Below are 19195 nucleotides of genomic sequence, written 5' to 3' on the forward strand. Positions count from 1 at the left end.
AATTTAAATTTCTTATTAAAGCCATAAAAAAAAATGTGTAGCAGTTATTTGGCATTTTACAAGGGACAAATCATTGATTATTGCAACTGGTTTTAAAATGTCACTGGTGGATATTGATTTATTTTTGCTATTTATTTATTTATTTATTTATTAATCTAAATTTGTAACATGCCCACCAACAGTTTTTAGGAGGGCATGACACACAAAACAGTACACAGGACAGTGTATCCGCTTCAGGCATAAAAGTGTGGGTCCTAGGTAGACGCCACCTGCAAAGAGAAAACACTGATCAGGTATGTAGTCACTATCTGCAGATAGCCAACTGATGCCAGCAGGCAGTCAATACCTGCAGGGACTACAACACATACAAAAACAAAAGAAACAAAAAGTACAAAACATTTAAATACAAGAACAGACAATTAACAGTTACAAATATCAACAAATAATATACCACCGGAATATAATGTACACACTAAAGTGACATAAATCAAGGAAAATATCAAAAAAAGATTAGAAACAAAATAATTTCACAAAATGCAAGACAATTATATTAGTTTTTAATACGAATGGAGGTAAATTGTAAACATTTATTTCAAACTAAGTATATGTTTCATTATAGATAAAGTTAAATTGAAATAATTTTATTAGTGTAAACTAGCACACAATTTTTTAATGTCTATTTTGCTGTCAAAACGATTAGCATCATTGAAATTGTTAACCAATCTGTATATGATGACATTAATATTGTTAAGAGTACAGAGTATAATGCCTGTGAACAACTGTTATATTGAGGAACTGTGAGTCCAGAATTATCAAGTAAATAATTGCAGCTTATTTTGTAACTATAATAGGAGTTGCGGAAAAAGAGTGAATCTAATAGCTAGATCTGCGTTCAATTAAGGGCGGTAGGAAAGGACTCAACAAAAGATGTTTGTACATATTGAAGTAGCTTGGCTTCTGAGTTGTATCCGCGTCCTTGGCGAATAATTCACCGACGTTTTGGTTGACACTGCAGTCGCCATCATCAGCAACGTCGACCGAAACGTCGGTGAATTATTCGCCGAAGGACGCGGCTACAAAACAGAAGCCAAGCTACTTCAGGCAACAGTTAGGTAACATTTCCACACATTTCAGTTCAATTCAATTAAAATACTCTTTTATTTCATTACAATGGGTTCTTTTGATGCTTTTTCATGTGATTCTACTTCATTTTATTTATTCAATTACATTTGGGTACAAACACAGGCGAAGCCGGGGGGGGGGGGGTTGTTAGGGGTTCAAACCCCCCCCCCCCCCCCCCCAGCACCAAATCTTTAATTAATTTCTTATTCATCACTCAAACAAATTTCATATTAAAATTAATAAAAATTTTACCATTACAACATTTAAATTTAAGTACCGAAAACTGCTAAAATAGCACTATTTTACACCTTAAAATCCAAATTTTCCCGGGGGAGGACCCCCCACTTTAATCCGGGGGGGGGGGGGGGGGGAATGCTTCTTAACACCCCCCCATACACAAATCCTGGCTACGCCACTGGGTACAAATCATTTCATTTGTATTGAATCAAGTGATTTTTTCGTTGTATCGGGTTTCCGATTATATTTCGGTATGTGTGCATGTATGATTTCATTTCCATTTGCCTGCAAAAGCGTTATCAGATGTTTGTGGTTGCCGTCGGAGCTGTGTTCACGTTCCGGCAAAAGGCGGCAAGTCATCGTTTGGGCCGCTGCCCGTGGTCGCGAGCGTGCCAGGTTGAAGAGTCTAGTCCCTGTGCCTGCCTTGCCGCCAGAGACCCGTGGTCGCGAGCGTGCCGGGTTGAAGCGTCCCTGTGCCTGCCTTGCCGCCAGAGCGGATCCTGGACGACGAGTCGAAGCTGGGCGACGTGGCCGAGGGCCACAGGGAGCTGCTGGAGTTGATCGCCCACGGCGAGAGGAAGTGCAAGAGCCTGGAGTCGGAGCTGTGGAAGGCCGGCCACAACTGCCGCAGGCACGAGGAGAACTCCCAGCAGCTGGAGAAGGAGGTGGACCGGTTGAACGCCGAGCTGGCGAAATGCAGGAACGGTGAGTTTGTTCCTTCGAGCTAATGCGTCGTGTGCCTGACGCGAGCGCGCGGAGAACTGGCGATGGGCCTGATCCCAAATTTTTTTTCGAACACCGAATCTTGAATTCGAATCCCGGAGAGTACCTCGAATATACCCCTTGAATCTGAGTCCAGGTGTAAAAGGTCAAAAATTAAATGTACGATAATTTAAAAACTTTGATCTTTAACCATATTGTTGAATCATTCTACCCTTTAAACTGTTATTTCACAAACTAAGTTTCCAGAATCAATACATATTGTAGTTTTAATCATATATTCCATGATGAATGATCACAGTACAGTAAGTCCTCTATTTACGTCGTACCGATTTACGTCGTTTCAGATTAACGTCGCTAATGTTTGAGTACTCATGTTTCAATTTGAGTTGTCGCCGATTCACAATAACGTCGTTTACAATGACCGTAAATCTTTATTTTAACCAAAACACCGTATATAATTCATTTATAATTCTTTGTTTCCTTCGGTAGTTAATTTGTGCTATGTAGCGTAAGCTACACGTTCACCGCCTTATCTTATCATACATCATGAGGGACGCTTCCTGCTCTTACGTACAGTATGTACTATATATCTGTTTTTATATTTCAATCAATAAAGGTAATAAAGCAGTTGGTTAAATAACCATTCTATTAAGCTGAGAAATACTAGTTGGGCTTGTTTCCCACGCTGTCAGTTGTCATTTGCTGATAAAATTGCCCGTTGTCACGTCTGTATGCCAGCGCTTCCGGCCGACCTTGGGCCGTGGCCGGCCGGTGTCATGAAACATGGCTCATTTTGCGTCGTTTCTATTTACGTCACGGTTTTCAGGAACGTAACCCCGACGTAAACCGAGGACTTACTGTATATGTTTGAAGAAAAAATATTGGCCTAGTGAACTTTAGAAGTTATCAGTGTTTAATTTCTTTTAATTGGCTCCATTTCCTCTAATATTTTTCTTAAAATCTTTTTCCTCTAATACAGAATCCGACGAATTCTAAGGATTTTATGGTATTTCAGGATTGGATTGGCCCATCCGTATTAAGAACACTTGCATGAATTTTTTTTTACTGCTATTTGATAATACTTAGTAAAAATCTGTTGAGTAAATTTGAGAGGAAACAAAAAAAAAATAACTATTGTGATAAATTTATAGGAAAAGGCCCCAAATTATTGAATTAACACCAATTCATAGCTAGGTGTATTTAAAATATTTCCTTATACACTTATAAAACTTTGTAAAAATGACCATTATATTGCAGTTCAGGTAAAAATATTTGAAGACAAAAAGCAGGTTTAGAACTGTAGGTTGAGCCCTTATGTATGTCTCTAACAGAGAGCAAACTTTTTAATAAAAAAATTTAAAAACATTGTTCAAAATTACATAATTCCTTCTGTTTCTACTGAAAATTCTACCACAGACCTTTTTATTTGCATGCTTGTATGTTTCAGAAAATGTGACCAGATCAATAGATGAGCTTTATCCCATGATAGGAGCAAGTCGACAACTTTTGAAAAATGACATTTCCTTCACAGAACTGTTGCGACAGTACTCAAAAGCGTCAGATGAGATTTTCTCTTTGAAGAAAGAGAATCTTGATTTGAAACACTCCATCGACAAGCTCGCTAAGGCAAGTGCTTACATAACCTTCTTGAAATTGTTTATATTGTCATTTGAATGTGTAATTGCTGAAATGTTGGTAATGTCATTTTGATATTTTAATTGAACTTTCACTTTAAGTTTTGCTGGAAGTCAAAACGAAATAAATTAATATTAAGTAACATAACCTTTGAGATAGACACAACACAAATTTAGATAAGTTATGACAAAACATAAAATTATATAATAGGACTAACAAAAACTATGTAAGGTAGACACCACATGTAGGGTAGGCACCACCCAAAATGTTATATCTCCTGACTGGCGAGCAAAAGGTACTAGGTTTAATTCCCAGCTGGTTCGGCAATTTTTCACTTGTAGGAAAATTCATTCTTAGGCCCAGGCTGGGTGTTTGTTTTTTATGCCATTTAATAACCAATATTTACACAATACATACAATTGAACAGTTGACATTCCTCACATTGGGAAACATTGCTCCAGATATTTGGTTTCTTTCAAAGTTTTTTGAGTTGAGTCATTTCATTGACTGAGTTAATCACACCCATCTTAGATTTGCACAACGTAATGACACTGATATTTTGTGAGGAGTAGTGTTGTTACTCACCTTCATGCTGTAGAAAGGCACCGCAGAACAGCTGTGCAATGAAAATACTAGGTGTGAACTGACACAGTCAGTATTTCATCTCGGTGAAAAAAAAGGACAGGTTCAGGAAATAGATAGAACCACTTTTTCCACTGTTTGTTTTTCAAATTCTTTCCATTAAGGTGGGATATTTTTTTTTTGGGAAAGTTAGATGTTTTGAGAGCGTTATATCCCTTCATTTCCCCCCAGCATATATCCCTGCAGATGCACCTTGGCTTTCACCACCGTGGCTCTATCTGGGATCACTGCTCAGACACGAATAGTAAGGAATCATTGTCAAAAGTTCATTAATTTAAATAGGCTGTTATGTCATCCATCATCAATATATATTCAGTGTCAGTGAAATGTTTACAGGTTATCGATAATCTTACAGTTGCGCAAATCTCAGTTGGATGGTGATTTCAGTGAGGGTCGAAGTTCCAAACACAAATATTGAGATTTAAGTCTTTTTCCAGCCGGGTGTGTGTTAGGGGGTTATTAATGCTTTTTCATAATCATGTTATTTTTTGCTAGGTTCACAAGTTTTATTATGAAAGTGATTTGTGGTTTTGGCACTTGGATCATTATTGTTAATTGCTGTTCAATTAATACAAAATCATTAAAATGCTACTAACAGCACTCTGAAAAATAAAATATTTTGAGCTTCAATTCATTGCTAATAATAGTAAGATCTAGTGCAATTAAATAAGAGTTTTTGTATTTTAACTTACCTATTTGTGTATTTAGATTTTGCACGTATTTTTATGTTATAAATTGTTTTACCTACTGCTTGATAATCAGTAGGGACCCCAGAAAATGGTAAATAAAACTGGCTCATTTCGGTGTAAAAAAATGACAAAAGCGGTGTAAAAAAATGACAAAAGCGGTGCAAAAAATCGGTGTAAAAATAAGCAATCGGTAGAGACCCCAAAAAATGGTGAAAACATTATGCCATTGGTGGTGTAAAATAACCTCATAGCGGATAGGCACTACAAAGTAGCAGACTCTGCCTTACATCGGCCCACTTTGTCTGTCGTTTCATCACACAAGAATACAATCTGTTAGTCTTCTACAGCGTACCTTACTGCTTCCTTATTTGCCTGGCCAATTTTTGGGACATAAGTTTCTCCAAGAGTGTTGGCTGATGGCAAATCACCTGCACCAAAACTGTATACATAACTTACAATATACTTATAAATAGGTAGCATTTATAAGGTTATCGCTGAAAATATTAAGGGGCTAATTTACTCAAAACAATTCTAAGCCAAACCTAACCTAACCTGTTCGAGATTACTGCTGGATTACAGAGTCAAACCATCAATCAATCAGTCATAAATATCTTGTGGTGTGCTCACCATTTCACAATGCAATCCATCATATTTGTGTGTTTGTTAATCTGAGGTACTTGCATATTTATTTGAAGTAAAGGTAAGTTGGGCCTAAAGGTAAGTTAATCGATAATATTGTAGGCCTACATATGCTTATGAACTTTTATTAGAGGGGGAAAACATTTCTAAATAAATAAGGCTAACCTTCTTCAACATGGGTGTTAAACCATTCCCTCATAGCTGGATGATCAGCTTTTTCCAAAGGAATGTTAACTTACAGCATCATATTAACAAAATCAGAAACAAATTCTTGTTTTCTGCACTTTAAAGCTTGTTTGCTTTATTCACGCTGTCGCCTATCGAGATTTGTTTAGACACGGTAGAATTTGCTTGACAAAATAATTGTCTTTTCTGTTTTTTTTTGTGTGTGTCATTTGCCACATGCTTTTTGCACGTGTTTTTGTGTGTCCTATCAACCCGCACGTTGCAGAACTTGCACATCATATTTTGTCCCGCTGATCAAAAATATAAAATCCATCCAATTTCATCCATCTTTCGCGTCGAAGTTTTCGGCATCTTAGTCATAAATTCAATTGTATCACAAAACTTACAAAATGTGGACGGTATTTGTAAATACTCATAGATATGTGCACCCAAAAATGACTGCCATCTTAGCTCCATGCGATTAAATTAGGTTAGGAAAATCTACACCAGTGCGCCTTGCGGCAGAAACGACCATTATTCAACACGAAAACTGTGGGCAGTCAATTTTGTTATGTTGGTAGTGCGCATATCGATTGTTGACATTTGTTACATTTTGTTTTCATTTGCGTTGGCAATATTTACTGCTTGTAAACAGAGTAATAAAAATACGTGGATTTCAGTAACGTGTCAAAACGAATATAATATCAGGGCATTAGTCTTTCAGTCTATGTTTATTTCACGCCTATGTTTATGTTGGCGTAAATAAATTGAACCTGCGACATAAGGGCATTATTTTGTGCGTAAAAGCGTGAATTTCGCGCGAAAATGCGTGAATTTCGTGAATTTCGCGACTATGTCTAAATCAAAGGAAAGTCGCAAAATTCGTTTAAAGTATCAAATTTTCACGTTATTTCGTGAATTTCGCGCTTCACCATTTTTCGGGGTCTCTATAATCAGTGTAAATCATCAGTTGCGTACATTGAAACTAGACGGCAGTAGGAACATTAATAATAAATATTTCTATGTCCATACACCACACAATTTTTTTATTGGCTTGAAATTTGTTTAAATTTATTACTTGACATTTTAGGAACTGGAAGCAGTGTTTCCATATTTAAAAGTGCAGAAGGAAGACTACACCAAAGCTCTGCAGACTATTGACGATCAAGTGAGGCAAATGGACGAGATAAAAGTTGCTTTGACATCTGCAGAGAATGAGAAGCAGCAGTCAGAGAATGACAGGCGGATGTGCGAGTCAGTAGTTATGGATTTGTCGAAACAGGTAACTGAATTGAATACTATGTGGGTTATTTTTTTTTTTATTGATTGCTTGTTTTGAAAGGAGGGCAGAGAATTTGGTTATAGAAAATGTATTTAGTAAATTGTATATAGAGTACAAAAGAACCATGCAGCATAATTAGGGACAGTATTATATAGTGAATTGCCATAAGGCCGAAATAACACCACAAAGCATCCCAGTAGAACATACAACACGGAAATGCAAGTTAATATACCGTTTAGCACTGAACTGTAACTAAAAAACTTGAAATCAATCAGCAGTTTGAAAAATAATCTTAATCAAATGTTATTTTTTTTATCATAAAAATAAATTTATCACATGTAATCTATTTATCATGAATTTTGTACCAAAGTGCATGAACTAAATGAATTGGAAAACAAAATTAATATTACATTGTTTGATCATGTATCTCTTAACTAGTAAAGACTTTATATGTTTATCTGCAAGTCACTCAACGTCTGTCAAGTTCCACAGTACTCACTCCTCACTGGAGCTAGGCTCGACAGTGGTTCGCCCTGTACCTCGCACCTGTCCACACACAAAGTCTCGCGCCACTCAGTCACACTTTTTCTTGATCCTGTTGTGTGTCGCACCACTCTCTCACCCTCTTCGCCGATGTCGCACTTCCAGTGGCGTAGCCAGGATTTGTGTGTGGGGGGGGGGGGGGGGGGGTGCTAATGAGCATGGCCTTTCCCTCCCCCCCCCCCATATTAAAGTGGGGGGGGGTCCGTGGATCCTCCACCGGGAAAATTTGGATTTTAAGGTGTAAAATAGTGCTATTTTAGCAGTTTTCGGTACTTAAAATTAAATATTGTAATGGTAAAAATTTTATTAATTTTTAATATGAAATTTGTTTGAGTGATGAATAAGAAATTAATTAAAGGTTAGGGGCAGGGGGGGGGGTTTTGAACCCCTAAAAAACCCCAAACCCCTGGCTACGCCCCTGCGCACTTCCCTTCACTCGTGGAACTCTCCAAACTTTCGGAACTCACGCGGAGGCCGGCGTCGCTGCTTAAGTACCTGAGGCGCCCTTCTCGAACCGACGACAGTGGCCGTGACGGTTTGCGTCATCCTGGGTCGACCCGACGACAGTGGCCGTGACGGTTTGCGTCATCCTGGGTCGACCCGACGCCTGAAACACGGAGAGAGGCGGTGTCCATCCGCGCCACCCCGCGTGGCGGCTCGTGGATTTCCCAAGGCCGCTCAGCAATAGATAGCAGCGCCGAGGAAGGACGATGCGCTGGGAGCGGAGAAGGGCAGCGACGACCCACTACAATGGCAAGGCGCATGTGTAGAGACGGTGATTTATAGCATTTAAAATAATAACATTTAGCATTTTGAATTTGAAATTTAGCATTTTGTAGCATTTTTAAAAACAAGATTTAGCCAATTCTCTCATTTTACATTACTGAAGAAAAGTATATTTTTAAAAAGCATTAAATGATACACCTATTAATTATTAACAACCACAGAAATAAAGATCTAACACAACTACAAAGATAGCCTATCTTGGCAGGTTTCCAAACTACTTTTTAGCACTTATGAGTGCAATAAATTGAATACTTAAAATTACAATAAATATTTTTTAGCCGTGTTCATGGCCATAGTTGATGTAGAGTGCACAAATAATGTCATTGAAACTCGTTTTTTCAATTTTCGCCTTCTTTTGGTTTTCGATCATGCCAGAAACCGTTGCTTGCCGTTTTACGACTTTAATTCTTCATCCGATTTCTCGGTGAATATTTTTTTTTGCAGCCTGACGTCCCTGAGATTTAATGTGCTTTTCAAGTACATCTTTTTTTTCCACTCCAAACGGCGATTACATAAATTGCACATTAAAATATTCGTATCACTTTCGTAGAACTGTTCATTTTTGTATTCATTTATGCGATCGCGAATGGAAATTACGTTTCGTCCCATTTGTACCTCGAGAAATAACAGTATACAACACATTCACGAGTATGCACGTATTTGTAAACACACCACCTTCCACAGACTACACAAGAACGCGGCTTTCACGTGAAACACAGACAGAAAATGTGCGCGGCGAAGCAGAGATGTCGCAATATGGTGGCCTAAAAACTTGTACTCTGCAAGATGACGGACACTCTTCCAGCTAGTTGTTCTTTGCTTTGTTTACAATCGCGAGGGACGGATGGCCATTTTTCATTCAATATTTACGAACAATAGTGTTGTGAATGACGTGACAATAAGATACTTGTGCTGAATACGCCATAAAATGATGGTTTCTTTTGGTACTGAACTGAAACAAAATACAATCGGTAGATAAATTGTGTAGAGTGAAGACGAATCTACGTTTTTTTACCTTGATTTCGCATTTATCTCAGAATGGAATAGTCTAGATTTTGCATTTTATAGCGGAAAAAATATAATTTAGCATATTTTCGCATCTATTTCGCGAAAATGAAAAATCACCATCCCTACACATGTGGCATGTCTTACATCTGTGGACGGCATGTGACACTTTGCATGCAGGGCCACCGGCCAGCTCCTAACCTGGCGCATGTCGCGGTCATGTCTGCGTTCCTAACAATATTATACAAACTCTATATTTTACAATAAATTAAAAATATATAAATAACTTTTCCTATCAATTCTTAACAAAGAATTTGCCCATATTCTTCTGTTTCTAACATGTATGGCATTTGCATGAAGCACAGTCGTGCAAACACGTTATCATCAGTAGTTCAGCTGGAGCATTGTCGGACCGACGCTCCAAGTACGTCCTGATGTTTGTGTCAGCTGGTGCGTTTTCTCAAACTCAACGAAAAGCATTTTACAAAAACTTTACATTGAATCAAACTAAAAAGTGAATATTTGGCTTGCTTATTTTTTTTTTTTTGTTAAAGTAGCGAAAAAATTTTTATGTGAACATTCAATAAAGTGTCTACAAATCTGACCAGGATTTACGGGGCTCCGGATAAACAAAGCTTTACTGTAATTTCAAATATTGTTTTGTCGGTTGAACGTTTAGTGATGGGTTGTGTTCCCACAGGTTCAGTACTTGACTGCACAGCTCGAGTCTGCCAGAAGGGGTATGTTTGCAAACAAGTATCCCCAAAACCACGATGACAGTTCTCAGGTTAGTGTTGGAATTTCATTGCTACCCTGTTGCAAATTCGGGAGCTTTTGCTTCCTCGAAAAGTTGATATTGTACATGTAATTCAGGATTATGAGTCATGTAATGTGTGTCTGTTTCGTGTCGTGCCATTAATTTGGATTGATAAATAATTCTAAATAGAAATCACAGCAAAAAAAATTTCATTAATCTTATTTTGCTAGAATCAATCTCACATGGCCTGTTATAAATAAAATTATGATTATTATTTTTTTTTGTGTGTCTGAAAACTTGAAATGTAAAAAAAAATATATATATACCGTAATGGCGTAATGTAATGCTTATTAAAAACTTCACAGAAATTATATTTAGTGGATATCTTATCTTTCTGCATTTAATACTTTTATTAAATGATTCATGCAGTGGGGAATTTTGATTTAATGCAGTTTTTTGGACATATGCCATTGCAGTTTCACACTGTTGGTCATGGAAAAATTCCGAATATCAAAAATAAAAGTATGGCGATAAAAAGTTTACAACTTGATGTAAGCTTTTGGACATATGCCATTGCTAAGCACATGTATGTCTGTAGAAGAAAACTACAAAAAAACACAAATGACAAAAACACAAATTAAGCAAAAAATTGCTGTTGTCAGGATATGAACACCACACAATACTCCACAACAGGAATATGGTCAACAAACAAAGAAAAATGGACTAACAGAACAAAAAAAAAACCACAAATGATGACAGCACAAAAATACTGAACCCAAAAAATTCGGCACAACAGTTGAAACGAGACAAAAACACAGCAGAACGAAAAGACGAAACAAACATAATGTCCAAAAGCTTACATCAAGTCATGCACTCCCATTGCACAAATCTTTCAAAGATAATAAAAAGTTTACAGAAACAAGACTGAATCAGCTGATGTCGGACAAACGGAACCAACGATAAAACTAAAAAAGTATTATGGACAACACAACGACGACAGCACAGACAAAAAATGTTCAACCTTTTATCATACAGCACAAGAATTCCGTTGAAGGAACATAGTCATGGAAAAAATAATATAACAACACAGACGAGCACATTGGGCTAATGACAAGACAGATTAAATGCAGGCAGACAACAAACCTGGACAATGCAGCAAACACACAAACACAGGGATGAAGTTAAACAAGTACTATGGACAACACAACGACAATAGCACTGACGAACACAAAAAACAACAGTTACGACGTTTTGGGAACTGACATCTGTTCCAGTCATCAGGCACAATCAGACTATCGTCAAGTTGTAAATCTCTTGGCTAGCTGACGGACGAAAGAATGATTGATGGGCGGAGGCGACTGGCTATTGTAATTCTGCCTTCAGACTCTCTTCGTGATATTTTTGTGAAAAGGTAACATTTCCTAAAATTACAGCCTATTGGTGTGTTAATTCATGCAAAAATGAAAGTAATGATGGGTCACATCCGAATGTAGAATATGAATTTCAAAGAGTTCGAATAAACCCCTCGAATCCAAATATAGGTCTCATGGGCACAAAATAGAATAATATACAAGAAATAACAAAAATATTAATTATGATGTTGAAACGTTTAACCCTTTAAATGTTGTATTCATGGACTAAGTTTCCAGAATTAGTAAATGTTGTAATTTTATTTATATAATTACATGTTAAAATTATGATAGGTATCTTGGGGAATGGTAACAGGATTGATAAACTTCCTCTAATATTTTTTTCAAATCTTTTTCCTCGAATATCAAATCCTTCGAATACGAAGAATTTGATGGTGTTTGAAGATTTGAGGATTTGATCGATCCATCCCTAGATGAAAGGTATTATGGTATTAAGTTGAATGCTTTGAAATGCTAAAGTCATGTTTTTATTAAGAGGAAAGTTAAAGTAATTGTTAAGTTGTATCATTTTCAGGTAGACAATATTTTTGGCAGTATAGAAGAACTGCAGATGAAAAATGTTAAGTTATTGAAAAAAATAAAAATCATGTCTGAGAAAGAAATGGTACTTCAGGAAGAAATTGCAAACATTCAACAAACGAACGCGGTAAGTTATGTACTTACTGAAATGGTATTTTTTGAGTGACTAACTTCTTTTATTGCATGCTCTTTTAATAAATCACTTACTGCCTTTTTTTTTTTTCACTACTGGTACGTAGTTAATGTATGAAAATAATGTCAATGCTTATTATTTAAGTATTGTTTACAGTATTTAGTATTATTTACAGTATTTGCTAACAGAACAGAAATGCTGGTACTCTTTACCAATGGCCTTCATAAAGTTTCATACAAAAGTTTCTGTTTTGGCTCTAATATGTCGGCTAATCTAGTACCATTTTCTGGATGAGACAGATCTAGATAAAAATGTAATGGAAAAAAAAAACATTATTAGAGTAAAATTTCACTTTCAGACAAAGGTTTTTAATTAAATTCTGCAACACTAAAAATAATACAAAATTACTAATTCAAATTTAACTTAATACATTTTGTTTGTTGTTATTGTTTTGTTCACCATCAATGTGGTCAAAATTGGTATGTCATTAGTTTCGAGAATGTAAAAAGCTAGAATCAAACTTACATTTTGAATTTCTCATTATGTTCGCACAAGGACCATGTCTGTAAACAAAACAGTATTAGGCAATTATGAAATACGAATTCATTATACTCATAATGAAGAATCATAAAAAGTACAATAAAGTGGTTTCAACTGTTTTTCAATGTTTTCATGGAATACATTACACAATCTCCAAGTTTCGAGTCTCTAATATTGTTCAGTTCTCGTTTTTGACATACAATTCTGTAAAAAAAAAATTTGCAGACTTAAATTTATTTTAGGCTAGTGTGCTTAATATTTTATACCTCACCCTACTTCAAACTTACATTTTGTCAGATATTGTAAACTGTGCCAAATGGTGTAAGTCAATAAGAAATTTACCCGGGAACTACAGTTGGATTGATACCGTAATGGTGGAGCACTCAGGGTACTTAAAAGTTTTAAACCAATGTTCACTTTTTTTTCCCCCTTACAATCCATGTTTTTCAGACAAATTTTAATCTCAAGACAAAAAGCGTGGACATCATTGTATGAAAATTTGACAAAAAATTTAATCTGTTACTGGTAACTTGTTATTATCGTACTTGTATTTTTCTGTTTATTTTTCTTGTGTTGATATTTGTTTGTATACTTGTTTAGATTTTATTTTCATTTTATTATTAAGTACGTAATATAATGTATAATGTAGTAACCTAAAGTATATTTAGTAAAATTAACATATTAAAAATATAATAATACATGTTCAAGTATTAGTCTTAAATACATTTTTATTGTTGCAGCTCAAAATGTTCTGTTTCTAAGAGAGACTGTATTTCCTGCCATTATGAATTGTAACTATTTAAGCAATGGTACTGAGCAGGAATTTACTCATGACATCATGAGAGAAAACAACATAATGCCATGAAATGAAACACTAAGCTTTATATTAATTTTTAAGGAGAAATTAAAAATCAAAATAAGTTATTTTCAACCATAATTATATAACATTTATTAGTTTTTACAGTCCTAGTGTCAATGATCTTTTTTTTTTTTTTTTTTTTTAGGAAGTTCTACTGAAAGAACAACAGAGATGCAGGCAGACAGAACTCGCGGTTGATGAACACAAGGAAATAAGCAGCAGTCTCAGGCAGCAGTTGAAAGTCTACCAGAATATGTACAAAAACAAACTGGATGACGGATTTGGTGAAATTCCGTTTGCCGTACCTGAAAGTACGACTGCGGTGCAGACGGATATGACGTTATATGATTTTGAAAATGTAAGTTTTTCTTAGTTTAGGAATAGGAGAATTCCGTGTCTTTTAAAATGTTAAAAGTAAGATTTTTTACTTAAGGTGCCTAGGCTTAAAATGTGTGCGTTTTTTTCTAAACCTGTTAACATATATATCAAGCAGCATAAAATGTAAAGGAACACCTAAGTGAATTGGGCTTTGCATGTTACGTTTTACGAGTGTCTATATCTTGTGCACCAATCATTATTTGGAGCGAAGTATAATGAGTTGTGAGTCACTGTGTCATCTTCCATAGTGCATTGAAAAATTGAATATTACATATTTCACATATGACTATATGCAGAAATTTTTTTGAGGGGAAGGGTGGGGGAGATGTAGAACCACTTCCGGCTGGAAGTTCAGGGCTGCCAACTATTGGCAGATGATGCTGGGTAATCGTCGCCGCAGCACAACAGCGCGGGAAATATGTACAACTTGGAGTGTCCAGGGACTTCTCGGAAGCACTGGTAACGTTGAGGTCCGATCAGTGTTGCCGACGCGAAATCACACACACTACTGATACACGGTCTGAACAGCCGACGCCCGTGACGTGTGTGACGTGTGTGTGTGTGTGTGTGTGGTGTCTGTGTCGCACAGCTGCTGAGGGACAAGGCCGGGGCGGAGCGGCTGGCGAGGGACCTCGGGGCGAAGGCGGACGCCCTCGGCACGGAGCTGCAGGAGAGCGAGCGCCGGCTGGACGAGGCCCGGGCCGAGCTGCGCCGGGCCCGGGGCGTTGGCGGCGCGCTGAGGGCAGAGCTGGACCACGCCCGCCAGGCCTTCGCCGGCCTCGGCGACGCCCGGGACGCCCTCAGGAGGCAGGTGGCCCTGCTCGAGGGCCAGTGCCGGGAGCTCTGCGCCAAGCTGGCCGGCCGCGACGCGGAGCTGCAGTCCCTCAGGGCGGTGAGCGGCGTTCACGTGAAGACACTTGCCATCGAGTTTAAAGTTCTCGGTTTCAAACCCACCGAGGTTGTCGCAATGAAAATTAAAAAAAAAATATTCAAAATCATAAACAAAAATAGTTAAATAATTAACTACCTAACATTTTTCTAAAGGTAAAGAGTTTGATTCTCCGCGAATGTACTTGTGAAAATTAACGGCAGCTTTCTACCAAACAGTTGGCACTATACGGACTGACTGACCTCTGCGGGTATGTCGTGGCCGCCATTTTCTATTTTCTTGCCTTTTTAGAGTAGTCCACACCACTACGCACTGTGAACATGGCCCACTCCCAATAGCTGCTACGTCACTAGGAATGATCACTTCTTCAGGGGATCTCTATAGATTGGTCTTCCATGAGCACCTCTCAAAGAAATTAAATGTTTAAAATTAATTTAACATTTGTTATAAATTTCACAACTTTGTCATATGAATGGAATATTTTAATTATCTGAAAAGCCTAGAAAAAAACTTTAAAAAAATTAAAAAAATTTAGTGATATAACGGACTATTAAAAATTTTCTCGATTTTACAGATTATGTTGGCCCACTATTTAAATTTTTTATGTTGGTTAAGAACTACAATGTTTATGTATGTCTGGTGTGACTTCACATTTGTGTAGCAATTTTTCTCCACGCGTTTATATTGTAACCTGTTACACGTGCATTATTCAAATAAAATGTAATGACCAGTTAATGCACCAATGGGAAGGTTTGAAGTTGGAAGGTCTGACATAGTGATTTCTTTCCGGTTGTGAAACGCTGCAGCACGTGATAACAGCGTTAAAAAAAAAAATCTTGGGAAGGTAATTGTTTTCGATTTGTCCTTGCTACTAAGGTTTTAACAAATTATATGTAAATTTTTAATTTTTGACGTGATAACGTCTGGCAAATCGATGAACGCCGGCTGTACGCACGAAAAAATTGTCACGTTCCGCCTGAGCCGAGCGTGCGAGAACCGGCCGACAACCGTTGCGAGAGAATCTTCTATAATACCAAACAGGTTAAGGCGAGCTTTTTTTTAACTAGTTGTTCGTGATCATATTCAGACAAATTATTTAAATTAAATTTGCCAAAACTGTAAGTAATATTTGAAAATTAAAAAAGGATGCAATTTTTATCAAAGTATTCTTAAGACGTTATCACGTAAAATTTTCACACATTTGAGTCCTTTACAATGATTTATTTCGTTACAATTCATGCATTTAATCATTGTAATGCTTTTCTAATAAAGTACACTAATTTCGTTATATACACACACACACACACACACACACACACACACACATATATATATATATATATATATATATATATATATATATATATATATATGCTTTCTTTTGATGTTTTTTGATCTTTTTCTACTTTTTATTTACTTATTTAAGTACATTTGGGTACAAATCATTTCATTTATATTGTATGGAGTGATTTTGTTTGATGTACTATTAGTTTTCCGACTCACGTCGATATAATTGGATTTATCTCATTTCTGTTTGCATCGTTTAATTTGTACCGTGAACATGACTTGCGGACAACCCCGTCGTGAACTTGTGTGAGGGGTCGGTTAGGGTTCGGGGGACGAGCGGAACTGCGCGTGTGCAGGCGGTGAAGGCGGAGCGCGACGCCGGCCTGAGGCAGGCGGACTCCCTGCGCCAGTGCCGGCGCGAGCAGGCGGCGCTGGCGGAGCGGGAGCGGAGGCTGCGCGACGAGCTGGACCAGGTCCGGCGCTGCGAGGCGGTGCTGGCCGCCATCACGGCCGGCGTCGAGGCCTTGAAGGCCGGGGCGGAGCGGAGGGCCACCCGGGCCCAGGAGGAGCTGGGGGCCGACATGGGCTCCGCCATGGAGGAGTGCTCCGTGCTCCGGCGGCTGCTGCAGGTCTGCCTCTCTGCAGGCCACCAGGGGGGAGGTTAAGCCACGCCTCTGCCTCCCCCCCCCCCCCCCCCCTGCTGCAGCGCTGCCTCTCCCTCCTGCAGACTCGCTGCCTCTCTCTCCCTCCTGCCGCGTTGCTGCCTCCCCCGCCCTCCCTCATTAGGACAAAGACGCACGACTTGGCAGTCGTTCCGCCAGCTGTTTCATTTAATCAAAATTTAATTGGTGTTTAAATTAGTTGTGGCGGTATTTCATTTTGCTTTTATTAAATGTTAGTTTTTCATACCTGAAAAAAAAGAAAAATCAATTTTTTCCTCCAAATTCGTGTATAGGCCCTTATTTTGGAGTCAAAAATTTGGAGAAAAAAAAGGGGGGGGGGGGGGCCTATACGCAAGTAAATACGGTAAACTTAAGGACTTAATTAAGTCATGGAAAAGTAACTAAACTGAAGGACTTTATTAAGTCATGGAAAAGTAACTAAACTGAAGGACTTCATTAATTCACGGAAAAGTAACTAAACTGAAGGACTTTATTAAGTCACGGAAAAGTAACTAAACTGAAGGATTCGTTAAGTCACGGAAAAGTAATTAACTGAAGGACCTCAATAAGTCACGGAGAAGTAACTAAACGGAAGGAATTAGGTCACGGAAAAGTAAATAAACTGAAGGACTTCATTAAGTCACGGAAAAGTAACTAAACTGAAGGACTTCATTAGGTCACGAAAAAGTAACTAAACTGAAGGACTTCATTAAGTCACGGAAAAGTAACTTAACTGAAGGACTTCATTAGGTCACGGAAAAGTAACTAAACTGAAGGACTTCATTAAGTCACGGAAAAGTAACTAAACTGAAGGACTTCATTAAGTCACGGAAAAGTAACTAAACTGAAGGACTTTATTAAGTCACGGAAAAGTAACTAAACTGAAGGACTTCATTAAGTCACGGAAAAGTAACTAAACTGAAGGACTTTATTAAGTCACGGAAAAGTAACTAAACTGAAGGACTTCATTAAGTCTCGGAAAAGTAACTTAACTGAAGGACTTCATTAAGTCTCGGAAAAGTAACTAAACCGAAGGACTTCATTAAGTCACGGAAAAGTAACTAAACCGAAGGACTTCATTAAGTCACGGAAAAGTAACTAAACTGGCCACAAAATCATGAAAAAGTACCCCCCCCCATCCACCCAGTTCAGGAGACAGTAAATTTACAGACAGAGCCTGTAGTTTTTCAAACAAACTCTTCCTGTAGCTGACAGCAGCCTGAAAGGCTTCATATTACAGCGGAGGAAGTAGGTACGTTACACACAGAAGGGAATACGGAAATAGTCCAATAAAATTTTAAAGATGCGAAAAAATATTGTACTAAACCTTTTTTTGTTCATAATTAAATTTGTAACAAGTTTTATTCTATAAATTTTCTTCTCCGTGATCTACCGTTCTCGTAATACTGTAGCCGAGAGTTGTGAAAATGTAACATTTGTAAAAAATGAGAGTCTATTTTTGTGGGGATTCCTGTAAAAGATGGAAAAAATTATATTAGAAAATTATGTTTCAACTTAAGAGCATCAGAAGTGACTGTATTTTTTCTTCTTTTTTTTTTGCAATCACAAATTTTTCAGGTGTATAACTCTTGCATTTCCTTCCGAATTTTAAATGGTTTTGTACCCAAGTTCAATTTTTCCATGCAGCAACGGCAGAGAGAATTTGTTTTTATTTGATGGTTAAATTTTATCAACTTTTAAAGAATATTAAGTCTTTTCTCTTGTAATATTTTTTATGTGTCATTACTTTTATGAACTTTTAAGAAACCTCCTATTAAACTAATAAAAGAGATAGGAATACCAGGATATTCTATTTATCTGCCAATTTATTGTATTTGAACCTTTTAAGAAGAAGTACATAGAGTGATAATAGATGTAAAAATTGCTGTTTTGTAACTAAGGGAGAAGAATGGTTTCAATTGTTTTATAACATGATTGTTCCAAATTTTGCTTTTGAAAAACAATATTCAGTGTGTAATAATATCCTTTTGCTGCAGGATAAATATAAAGAAATGGACAAGTTGGAGTTGGAGAAAGAAAATGCAGTGAAGTTGCAGCTTGATCAAGAAGAAAAGTTTAATGACGAACTTAAAGCTGCTAGGGAAGAGATTGAGGTTCTGGGTAAAGAAATCAGCAACTTAAAAAATTCTATAAAGGAGTGTGGTGAGTATATTTTCATCTGATCCTGTTTTCATGCCCCTTCGCTTTACACTAGCCCAGAGCAAATATTCAAAATTCCAAATATTGAAACGAATAATTTAGTATTTGTATTC

The 19195-nt window shown here is 37.3% G+C and overlaps 1 protein-coding gene across 6 annotated transcripts in view; it reads left to right on the forward strand.

Moving 5' to 3' along the window:
* Window positions 1–19195, forward strand: part of LOC134539153 (nucleoprotein TPR-like) — an 81452-nt gene that overhangs the window by 20364 nt on the left and 41893 nt on the right. For all 6 annotated transcript variants that reach the window (XM_063380910.1, XM_063380911.1, XM_063380914.1 and 3 more), the window contains 9 exons: window positions 1852–2064; window positions 3530–3708; window positions 6943–7134; window positions 10169–10255; window positions 12170–12301; window positions 13852–14064; window positions 14674–14976; window positions 16617–16889; window positions 18920–19085. In XM_063380910.1, the coding sequence (XP_063236980.1) occupies window positions 1852–2064; window positions 3530–3708; window positions 6943–7134; window positions 10169–10255; window positions 12170–12301; window positions 13852–14064; window positions 14674–14976; window positions 16617–16889; window positions 18920–19085 (1758 nt within the window). The remainder of the gene's footprint in view (window positions 1–1851; window positions 2065–3529; window positions 3709–6942; window positions 7135–10168; window positions 10256–12169; window positions 12302–13851; window positions 14065–14673; window positions 14977–16616; window positions 16890–18919; window positions 19086–19195) is intronic.

Source organism: Bacillus rossius, chromosome 14 (genome assembly GCF_032445375.1).
Source record: "Bacillus rossius redtenbacheri isolate Brsri chromosome 14, Brsri_v3, whole genome shotgun sequence".
Classification (NCBI taxonomy): domain Eukaryota; kingdom Metazoa; phylum Arthropoda; class Insecta; order Phasmatodea; family Bacillidae; genus Bacillus; species Bacillus rossius.